The following is an 11,145-nucleotide window of genomic DNA, read 5'->3' as shown; positions in this document are numbered from 1 at the left end:
ATTTGCTTGTCCCGGGATCTCCTTGCTCAACTAGACATATATATTTTTTTTTTATATATACCTATATATTTATTCATAAAACGGGTCTTTGATTTTTTTTACTTTATTTTTCTATTGTCCTATTTTTATATTCCTCACAATACAAAAAATTTAAAAAAAAAATTCATTAAAAAAATTTGAACCGTGTATAAACTGTTCATTATTTTGCAATCTTTATTTTACAACTCAAAATATAATGATTCATATAATAGAAGTAATAATAAACTAATTAGTTATACTCCAAAAAAAAAAAAAACATTATTATTTTTAATTTTAACCTTATAATAAATTTTATTTTGCTGAAAATTTATTAGTTTTTGTTTATTTACTGTAGCTTTAAAGATATAAATTAATGCTGGTTAAATTTTATAATAAAAAAATGATACTGTCAAAATGAATTAAGACTTATGAGATACAATTTTAATTACTTTTCTGATTATTATTATTTTTTTTTTTTGTTTTATGACAAGCTTACGAAAAAAGAACATAAAAAAAAAAAACGAGTACTCATGAACAATCAGGTTGACACTCACTCATCAGCTCATTTCTAGATTAACTTGAAAAAATATCTTACTCCATTGTGTAAAAATGAGTCTTGGAAAGGCTTATAATGTTACAATTATACAAATGTCATTTCCATTGAAAATTTTCACTTCAATTATTTTCTAAATTACCATTACTAACAATCTCTATAAAAAAAAAAAAATAAGAAACATTTAATACATTATTTTATTAATAATTTAACTCCATAAAATTTTTTGATTTCTGTTTTTTTTTCTTTAAATAATTATCACAAAAAATTGGTTAAATGAAAATTACCTGTTAATTAAAATTAATTAATAAAAAATATTTGAAAATAATTAACTTTAATTAAATTTTATTACTTATTTATATAAATTTAATTAAAATATGTAGTAAGCAATTGTTAGTGTTAAGATCATTGAAATGAGTGTAAAATTAAGATGAATACTTGGGGCAGGATTGCATTTATCACTTTGGCATAATTCGTATGTTGAATCTTTTGGTGGATCACTATTAATGCAACCTCTTTCAATTACTTTTTCACCTGTAATGTTAAATTATAAAATTCAACATATTTTAATATGTTTGTTATAAATTTGAAATTATTTTTTATATAAATAAATTAATATTAAATATCATACCTTCAACAGATTTAAAACATGACCAAGATTCTTCTCTTGTTGATAAAGCAAAACGTCTTCTTCTTCTTGATTTTACGTTATCTGAAAAAGAAATTATAATTTTTTGTCAGATATTAGATATTTTTTTTGGTTTGGTTTTTCAATTTTATAGATTATAGTTTTTTATTTTTTTTGGTTTACTTCTATATAGCTGTTTAACTGAGTAGTTATTGGTGTCAGAAGCTCCTTGCCCAGGTGCTGTAATTGTTGATGAATCTTCAGCTTCTGTAGTCGTTGATGATGAATCTTCAGCTTCTGTAGTCGTTGATGAATCTTCAGCTTCTGTAGTCGTTGATGATGAATCTTCAGCTTTTATAGTCGTTGATGAATTTTCAGCTTCTGTAGTCGTTGATGAATCTTCAGCTTCTGTAGTTGTTGGTGATGAAGCTTCAGCTTCTGTAGTTGCTGGTGATGAAGCTTCATCTTCTGTAGTCGTTAAAGAATCATTTTCTGTAGTGAGTTTTGTTGTTTCTTCTTCACTCGATTCAGTTGTTGTTACATCAGCTATACATATTTCTGATGGATAGTCTTTCAAACAATCATCTTCCCCATGACAAACATAACATTCAAGCGCATCACCTTTAAATAAACAAATAAACAATAAACAAATAAACAAATAAACAAATAAACAAAAATTTTAACTCATATATTTAAAATTACTATATAAAAATAAAAAATTTAAAGAAAATACCTCGATGAAACGCTGTTAAAATCACCAAATTGAAAATAATCAATCCAAGTTTTAGATGTTTTGACATATTTATTTTTTTATAAGTTTATTAAATTTAATTAAAACTTCACAATTAATTTTTACATATATATATTGACGAAAATTTTTTATCAAATGTGAACTGAACTTACTTATGGATAAAATAAAACTGACCACTGTTGCTCGAATGCTTGTTACATTTAAACAATTATAATCAGTTAGGCAATTATCGATAGCATGTATTTATAAAAAAATTGAATTGATAAAATCCATCCATCTTATAATTTCCGATGTAGATAACAGTGATAAGATAGTCGTTATGTTTTTTTTTCAATTAACCAATTGATTATTATCAGTTTAATAATATTTTTATTATTTATTTATTAGGAAATTTTTTTCTATGATTATTTTATCGAAAAACGAATTCCATTTTTTTATAATCTTCCAATGAAAACAAGTATAAAATAAATTCGTTAATTAAATTTAAAATAAAGTAGATTTGAAACAAGTAATACCGATTATATATTTTTGATTAAATAAATCAATGTTACACAATATTATACAACAAGGTTTGAATATAAAAAATTGACCATAAAATATATTTATTATTTTATAAAATAATTTGAAATTTATTTATTTGTTTTCAATTTCAATGATACAAATCATCATAACAATATAATATTTTTTTCAAATAATATGCTGAAAGTTCAGGTAAAAAGATAATATCTGTAGGCTTCGTGAATAAAATGATTCACAAATAACAAATAATAAAATGATGATCAATAACAATACATAGCCAAAACAATTTTTAAAATTAATTTCAATTCTAAAATCGTGTAATCTTATTTACAATCGGTCAGCAGAATTATTTCATCAGTCTATTGCGTATATAAATAAAGCAACAACAGACAATATTATCTGTGTTATCTTATTTGAAAATAGAATTTTATCATTATTGAGGAGCGAAAAACTCAGTCTCACCCTGACACAAAACTACATTTATTATTTCAACCTCGATAATGGTCATCCTATTATAATAATACTCCAATAAATAAATTTTTTTTTAAATGAGCTTTTTTCTTTTAAAATACTCCGAATTAAAATGAAAAAAAAAATTAATATAATCTATTTATAATTATTGATTTCCACATATTGCAAAATTAGCACATATCAATGTCAAGTTTGCAACATTTCCGTGTTAAATCGATATCATTTTATTACCCGGTTTAATATAATCTACAAAAGATTTAGATTAAAAAAAAATAAAGAATGATATTTACCAAACTGTAAAATTTAAAGAAAAAAAAATTTAATTTTTATTCAACGAAATAATATTTAGAATTTTTAATTAAATTATTTACAAAAAAAAAAGTAAAATAAATATTTTAATTTAAAATTTTAATTGTTATTAATAAATAATTTAAATATTATTTTACTGTTTAAATTAAAGCTATTAAAATTTTAGGTATCATTTAAAATCATTACTAATATTATTTATAAATATTTTTTATTTATTTTTTTTTTTATAATACTTACCAAGAAAAACTTAGTGCCGTGGGATATTTGTGTGTACATCGTGTTGTCTTTATTGTGATGTTTAATCAACACATCTCTTCAAGTATAATTTTTTAAATTTTTTTATGAGAAATAAAATTAAATTAAAAATCAAATAAAAAAAAAAAAAAAACAACAATATATTAAACCTCAAAAGATATAAATAAATGAAAAAAAAAATTTAACTCTTTTTAATCATACAATACAATAAAAAATAATCATTTTTAATTTTTTTTTATTATTATTTATTTTTTATCTAATAAAATACCAATATATGTACATATACTTTGAGTAAATTGCACTATGAGCATAAACGAGTTTAAGACTTTTAAATTTTACTGTAATAAAATAACAAAGAATCATAAGGAGTACTACAGACTTCCGTACACTTCTATTGCTTCTTTTAAAAATTTTTTTTTTTTCAAATTTTTCATCATCATCATTTTATTCATTGCCGAGTGAGTCTCGGATTGTCTGCTTTATGCTACAATCGTGAACGTCTGCCTCGTGGAATGTGGTTGTACAACTCACAAACTAGTGTGTTGTGTGTATGTTTATTTCCATCTCACTTGGTCTGATGTATTATCTTCATATACACACGCATATCCTGTGCAACGCCCAAAAGAAATCGACGATAAAAAAATTTTTAAAAAAAGACAATATTTAAATACTATATACATCAAATTTCAAAAGAAATTATTGATAAAAAACAAAAAAAGCCATTTAATTTTTCATCATTTATTTATTGATGTATAATTTTTTTTTTTCTGTCTATATTGTTATTTTTTTGATGATAATTAAATTTTTGTAAATGACTGACGTTTACTTTTCCATAAACGAATGCTTTACAAGTTAAAAAAATAATTATTAAAAAAACAAATTTCGGTAACTTTGATGATTTGAGTAATGATTTGATGGATGTCATTGTATAAAATATAAGAGGGCTTTCTAAAAAAAAAAATCTCATCATATATATTTTATAAATTCCATGAAATAATACTCGAGGGTATAATGCTTTTTTTTTTTTATTATTTTAAAAAAAAGTCGTATGTGGTCGGTGAGACTTAAAAGGTAAACTTGGCCCGAGGTCAAGGAAGAAGACTGCTACGAACTGGTCTTTTGTAGTCATCATCAATTTCGTGAAGATCAGGAGGATCTGCAAAGCCACTATCATCATATCTTGTGCATCGAGAGCCAGGTGATCTTGGTGGATGAACAGAATGTACTGGATGAATACTGCACAAAAATAATATAACAAATTAATTTTTTTTTTCTTTTAAATTTAACAAGAAAATTTGGTAAAGTCAAAATTACCTCGTACAACGACTCGGACTTGTTTCAAGTGGTTCATCATATCTTCTTGATAACATTGTAAAATCTCTATGAGCTGATACCATTTTTTGTAAACGCGATATTATCTCATAGTCAGGTGTACAAATTGGTTCTGATAATAATTTTGCAACTGATACTCGAAAACTTTGTAATTGAGATTCTCTTCTTGTTATTTCAGCTAAGCTTTGTTTAACTTGTGACAATTCATCTCTTAATAATTGTAGTGAATGATCATTTATTGATCTTTCTTGATCAGCACTCTCAGTTGTTGTACGTATTTGATCCTTAACCATTGTCAACTTTCTACCATAGCGTGTTCTTAACATTTCACTTTCAACAAGTCGTTTTTGTAATTCTTCAATTTTTCTACCTCTTTCCAATGCGGCAATCTATTAATTAGTTTCAACAAAATACATTTTTTTGCTAATAGAAATGGACCATAAACAGTCAGACATAATAATTTTCTTTGTTTTTTTTTCTATCTAAATTATTTAACAACTTTTTCATAGTTTATATAAATAGCTGTTGTTTTTTTTTCTTTAAAGAAATATTTTTCTATTGTTTGTTTGTTTAAAAAAAAAAAACTAACACAAAGGGGAAATTGAAAATGAATAATAAAATTAAGAGTATGTTATTTGAAAAAAAAAAATATATATACATTCATATTAATTATTATTATGATTATGTGTTACCTTGTAATCAGCAGCTTCGGTTAACTGAGCAGATAGTTCTCTATTCCGTGATTTTTCCTCGGCCACTTGAACTTGTAAACGGTCTATTTGCTTCATCGCTTTTTTTGCACTGCGTGATTCCATCGTTTATGTATTCAAAAAAAATAAATTTTTTTATAATACAATAAAAAAAAAAAACTATATCATTATCAACATGACAAAATAATTTGAATAATTTAATAAATTCATGTATATAATACCGTAAATTTGCTTCATCTCGTTCAGCTTGAAGCATTGATTTTATTCTCACGCCATCCTCTTGTAGAGATAATTTTCTTCTCAAAAGATCCAAGTGAAGATCTCGACGTTGAAGTTGTTCACGAAGTGTTCTAACTCTTCGTTGAAGTTGATAAACCACTGAAGTCTTATTTTATTAAAAATATTATCAAAATATTATTATCAAATTATTCATATTATTATTAATATAAATAATAATTATCTAAAATTCTAAACTGCAAGCTAGATAGATATTGAAAGAAGCAAATTGGGAATACAGTGAATGCAATTATTGTATGACTATCTATAAAAAAATTGATTGTATACTTGAGTGAAGCTTATGATTAATGCGATAAATTGTAGTGAATGTTTCAAAAAGAAAAATACAAATGTTTTATTATTTTTTTAACAATATACAATATGTAAATAGTAAAATTATGGTTTTTAAATTTTTTAAATAATTTAAAACTTCACTCAAGGACATTAAAACAATCTAAATAATTTTTTTCTTTTATCATGTCAATGTGATGAAGCCTACGGGCTTACTTCTTTTAGACAAGGAAGCTCAAATGATCGCTCACGTTGAATCCTGGGGAATGTTGTATAGTTGAAGACGAGCTGTGAATTTACACATAAATATATGGGAAAAAAAAATAATATACAAACGCACAAACATTAAAATTTAAAAAACAAGACAAAAAAAAATAAATGATAAATTAACAGCAAGGTCATTAAGCATTATTTCTTTAGCCAGTTTTGATTCCACAACTGTCACTTTTTTTTATCCTCAAACTATTATATTGTCATTGTTTTTTTTATGTAAATTTAATTCGTTTTTTTTTTTTTTTTGGTTATTTATATTATTGTGTAGATGAATATTACCTTGTCAACAAGTTTGTCGGTTTCGAGTCTTGCCAGTTGTTCAGCACGCACCAACAAAGCCTCGGTCTGCAGGTCAAGGCCAATTTCTTGCGATATTTCATCCATTTGCATTGCTTTACCAAGCCGCTCTAGAAATATTGTAAACTAGAAAAAAAAAATATAAAAAAATATATTCTCACGCGTTTATTATATTTTTATTAGTTAATAAAACAAAAAAAAAAAAATGTTTAGTTACAGTTTGTTTATCACGTCTTAATGATTCTTTTGTTAATTCACAATTTGTTAATTCTGTTTCTAATTTATGAATTTTAGCTTCTAAGCATGATTTATCATCTTCTAAATTTCTCATTTTAATAATACTTGTTTCAACTAATTCTGTTTGTCGATTAATTGATTCATTTGCTGAATTTGCTTTTTCTTTCCAATTTTGTAATTTTATATTTTGATCTTTATTTTCAGCTAATATTTCACGTATTCTATCTTTTATTGAATTTTCATGTGATTCAATAAATCTATTTGGTGCACTTAACAAAACAGCCAATGACTCTAAAAAGTGTCGTAATTCATTTTGAATTCTTTGATTTTTTTCATCACGATTTTTTAATTCATCTGTTAAATAAATAAATATATTATTAAAATTATTATAATATTCATTTAATTTAATATTATTACCTCTAAGTTGACAATTAATAACTTCTAAATTTGAAATATTTGAATTTGCAGTTGATAAATTACGATTTGTGTTGACTAATTTGTCACGTAGTTCATTTATTTCTCTCTCAGCAGCTCGGTATTGCATATCAAGACATTCTTTGTCCTAAAAAAAAATAATAAACAAGTACAGCTTTGAATTATTAATTTATAATGATAAAATATTTAAATATTTTACTTGACGAATACGATCTAGTTCAATGTTTTGTGCACTTATTTGTCGTTGTAATTGTTCTTTATCAATATTTACACGTTCCAATGTATCACGAGTAGTTTTTGATTCCATTTCAATAGCTGTCATGTGTGTTTCAATATTTGTACTTTTATTACGTAAACGATTAACTTCTTGAACAAGTTCTTCTGCTTTGTGAATAACAATATCTGGATTATGATTTGTATTATCACAAAATTCACTATTTAATGCATGAGCAAGACGACGAACTAAATCTTGATAATTTAAACGTGTACGATCTTTTAAATCAATTTCTTCACTTAAATTATGCTCAAGTTGACATATTTTTTTTTCATAATCACGTTGTTTATCTTCATGATATTTTATATCACGTTGTAAACTTTGAAGTGTTATTTCATTACGTCCATGTGATGCATAAAGATTTCTTTCACGTTCTTCCAAATCCTAATTTTAATAATATATTCATTAATTTTTTTTTTTTTTTAATTTTATAAAACAACATTATTTTTTTTTTAACGAATTTTTTTTTACTTGAATTCTTTTTTTTAAACTACAAATAATTGAATTTTGTCGAGCAGATTGTTCTCTAAGTTGATCAGCTTCAACCTGAAGCTCCAAAATTCTTTGATCTCTTGATCTCACTGTACTTTTCATTTCTGCAAGCTAAAAAAAAAAATCATATAAAAATGAAAGTTCATTAATCGATTAATTAAAAGTTGTAGTATATATTTTTAATGAATGAAAAAATTATAATAATCAAGGTGACTCACCTCGTTGGTAAGACGATCCCGTTTGTACTCCAATGCAGCCAATTCACTCTTTAAACTTGTCGTGACATCGTGCGACATATCATCAGCTTCAAACTTGAAAATATATATATAAAAATTTTTCAATAAAAAAATAATTGTTTAATCAATATGACCTATATTTTTGATATAAATTTCCAAATCACACAATATAACGTCATCATTAAAATAAATTTTTATTAGAAAAAATTTAATTATTTAAAAATAACGAATAATTAATTTATAAATAAAATTAATTGTTAAAATACAGATTAATTGAAAAGATGATAATCTTTCATCTTATTTATTGTTTATATAATTATTTTAATTTTTTTATTATTGTGTAATATTGCCACATGTGTGGTGCATCATTGAGACTGGTCTATTGTTTATATGAAAATTGCAACAATATAAAGATGACACAGGCGCAGAATAAGTAACCCATTCTTAACGATACAAGTATATATATATATAGACAATGTAAATCGGTTATAGCATAGATTCGTGATAGGGCATTTCGTGATGAAATACTCGGTACTAGACACGAGGTCATACATATAGTACAACCAATATTTTATCAACTTGAACCAATAATCACGTAATTTTAAATATCAAAAATCTATTTTAAGGAAATTTTATCAATAAAAAAAAAAATCTATCATGATTTTATAAATTGTTTTTTTTTGTTTTTTATTTGTTTATTTATTTTATGGTCTTTGTATTCATTTTTTTATTTTTTATTATTGTGATGATGGATATATACACTTGCTTAAGTTCTTGCAGGTGAAAAATCGATTAAGCTCTATGGCAACGAAACCCTGGTCTCTATCAGGTCAATATTCCCTCTTTGAAGCTTAACTAAATATCAAATAATAATTCTAACAAAGAAAAATTATTTTTTTATATAACAATAATTAAAAAAAAATTAAATTGATAATAGTTTTTTTCATTTAACATAAAAAATAAATATTATTATGTGTATTTTGTTTTGATTTTTTTTTTATGTATAAAATATGATGGTGGTTTTATATATTTTTTCGAGTGAAGAATTTATATTGAAGAAAAAAAATCAATAAAGTGCAATTGATGAATATAAAATGAACCTTATCTGGTGATGATATGCACAACGTCTCAAAGATCCGTAGATCTTCATCCGCATTACCAAGTTTATCTTTTGAATCTTCAGAACTCGCCATATCGTATATTTTTTCCTTTTTATTTTTTTGATTATAGTTTGATAATAATTAAATTATTTATTAAATTTTTTTTCAATTTATGTGATAAATCAAACTCTTCTTGATACAGCTATCAAACAAGCCAATATACACTTGTTGATATTGATAAAAAAATAATACCTTATAATGATTATGTATTTGTTCAACATGTTGATTTTATAAATATAATATTCTTAATGAAAATAATTTTAAAACGCGTATTTATCGTATCGTCTCGAGGAAAATAATGAGATTGTAAGTGTTGGCCTCGCTCCCCATTGAATGTCAACATACAAAGCTCAAGGTTGTAGCGACACCATCGAACAAATATAACAACTTGAATTATTATTCCTTTTTTTTTTTTTTAATTATAATTATACACAAAATAATATTGATATATCATCTTAATTGTTTATCTTATTATAAATTTTTCTATTTTTTAAAGTTTCAAATCGTCAGAGTCATGATTTAAACAAACAGCTTATTTTTATCAACAGAAGATATTAAAGCAATCCTTTTTTTTATATTTTTCCACAAGCGGCTGCGCAAAAATAATATACGAAAATTAAAAGAAAGCAAAATAAATTGTTTCTTTATATTTTAAAAGCTTTCGTTTGTTTTATTTTAATTTAGAGAACTCAAAAAAAAAATTTAATCCACTTTCATATTTGTTATACCCAAATTAACAAGTATATATATAAAATTAATTTGAATAAATTATGCCTCGATATTTACCGATTAATTTGCTCAACGATGCATCAGAAGAAATAGTTTATATTAGAAAAAATCGTAAGCTTTTGAATGATTTAACAAAACGTACACATTTTAACATCAATGAAATAGAAGGTTAGATTTTTTTTTCTTGATAAATAAATAATGATTAATTTAAATAATTAATTGATTAATATTAATTTAGCATTGGCACTTGTTCATCGTGCAATTAGAAAAAAATTTGGACCAATTGCTAGAACTACATTTCGTGATGTTGTACATGCTGGTTTAGATTATACCGAAAATATACGTCATTTATTAGTTGACAGAGTATTTTCAGCAATTGATGTAAAAAATGTATTACAATTAAATGCTGATCAATGGATAGAGGGTTTATCAATATTACTATGTGGTAATTTAAATGAAAAAATTAATTTTGCCTACAATGTTTATGATTTAGTGCGAACAAATAAAATTAAAAGAGAACAAATATTTCCAATGTTACGAGGTTGTTTAATTAATCTTGGTCCTGATGAAGATCCAGATGATGCTGTTAGAGATTTTATTGAAATTATGATGAAGACAATTGATGTTGATCGTGATGGTAAAATTACTGAACAAGATTTTACAACAGCTGTTAAACGTGATGGATTACTTTTAGAATGTATGGGACCTGTTTTTCCATCACGTCAAGCTGCTAATACATTTTTAACAACAATAACACAACCACATGATTTTTAAAAAATATAAATTTCGTATTATAATATTTCGTAATTTTCGTATTTCGTAATATATTTTGTTATTTATATATTGATCATAAAATTATTTTTTTTTAAATTCAAATTGGCAATAATTTTTTTTACCAA

General features: G+C 24.0%; 3 protein-coding genes across 4 annotated transcripts; 1 reads left to right on the top strand and 2 right to left on the bottom strand.

The window, feature by feature from the left end:
- Positions 1-370: 370 nt before the first annotated feature.
- Positions 371-2,166, bottom strand: LOC122852433 (lisH domain-containing protein C1711.05-like). The gene is made up of 5 exons (XM_044152224.1): positions 1,933-2,166; positions 1,383-1,820; positions 1,203-1,283; positions 859-1,105; positions 371-728 (listed from the first exon to the last, which is right to left on the bottom strand). Exons 1-4 carry the CDS (start codon positions 1,997-1,999, stop codon positions 942-944), a joined length of 750 nt encoding a protein of 249 aa, XP_044008159.1. The 5' UTR covers positions 2,000-2,166; the 3' UTR covers positions 371-728; positions 859-941.
- A 2,066-nt stretch (positions 2,167-4,232) lies between these two features.
- Positions 4,233-9,821, bottom strand: LOC122852432 (coiled-coil domain-containing protein 170). 2 transcript variants are annotated; one of them, XM_044152222.1, is made up of 11 exons: positions 9,458-9,821; positions 8,340-8,432; positions 8,101-8,232; positions 7,555-8,013; positions 7,338-7,482; positions 6,901-7,274; positions 6,666-6,809; positions 5,768-5,931; positions 5,529-5,637; positions 4,819-5,225; positions 4,233-4,740 (listed from the first exon to the last, which is right to left on the bottom strand). In XM_044152222.1, the coding sequence occupies exons 1-11, from the start codon at positions 9,548-9,550 to the stop codon at positions 4,593-4,595; spliced, it is 2,268 nt and encodes a 755-aa protein (XP_044008157.1). In that variant the 5' UTR covers positions 9,551-9,821; the 3' UTR covers positions 4,233-4,592. The 2 variants fall into 2 exon arrangements, with proteins under 2 accessions (XP_044008157.1, XP_044008158.1); XM_044152223.1 differs by having other exon boundaries at positions 4,391-4,740; positions 9,710-9,814.
- A 402-nt stretch (positions 9,822-10,223) lies between these two features.
- On the top strand, positions 10,224-11,002 carry LOC122850992 (EF-hand calcium-binding domain-containing protein 1-like; the record flags this gene model as incomplete). Its single annotated transcript, XM_044150036.1, has 2 exons — positions 10,224-10,414; positions 10,485-11,002. Coding segments are annotated over exons 1-2 (645 nt in total), but the record flags the coding sequence as incomplete, so codon positions are not given.
- Positions 11,003-11,145: the final 143 nt, after the last annotated feature.

The sequence above is a fragment of the Aphidius gifuensis genome, linkage group LG3 (genome assembly GCF_014905175.1).
Source record: "Aphidius gifuensis isolate YNYX2018 linkage group LG3, ASM1490517v1, whole genome shotgun sequence".
Taxonomy (NCBI): Eukaryota; Metazoa; Arthropoda; class Insecta; order Hymenoptera; family Braconidae; genus Aphidius; species Aphidius gifuensis.
This window is presented reverse-complemented; position numbering and strand designations above follow the sequence as displayed.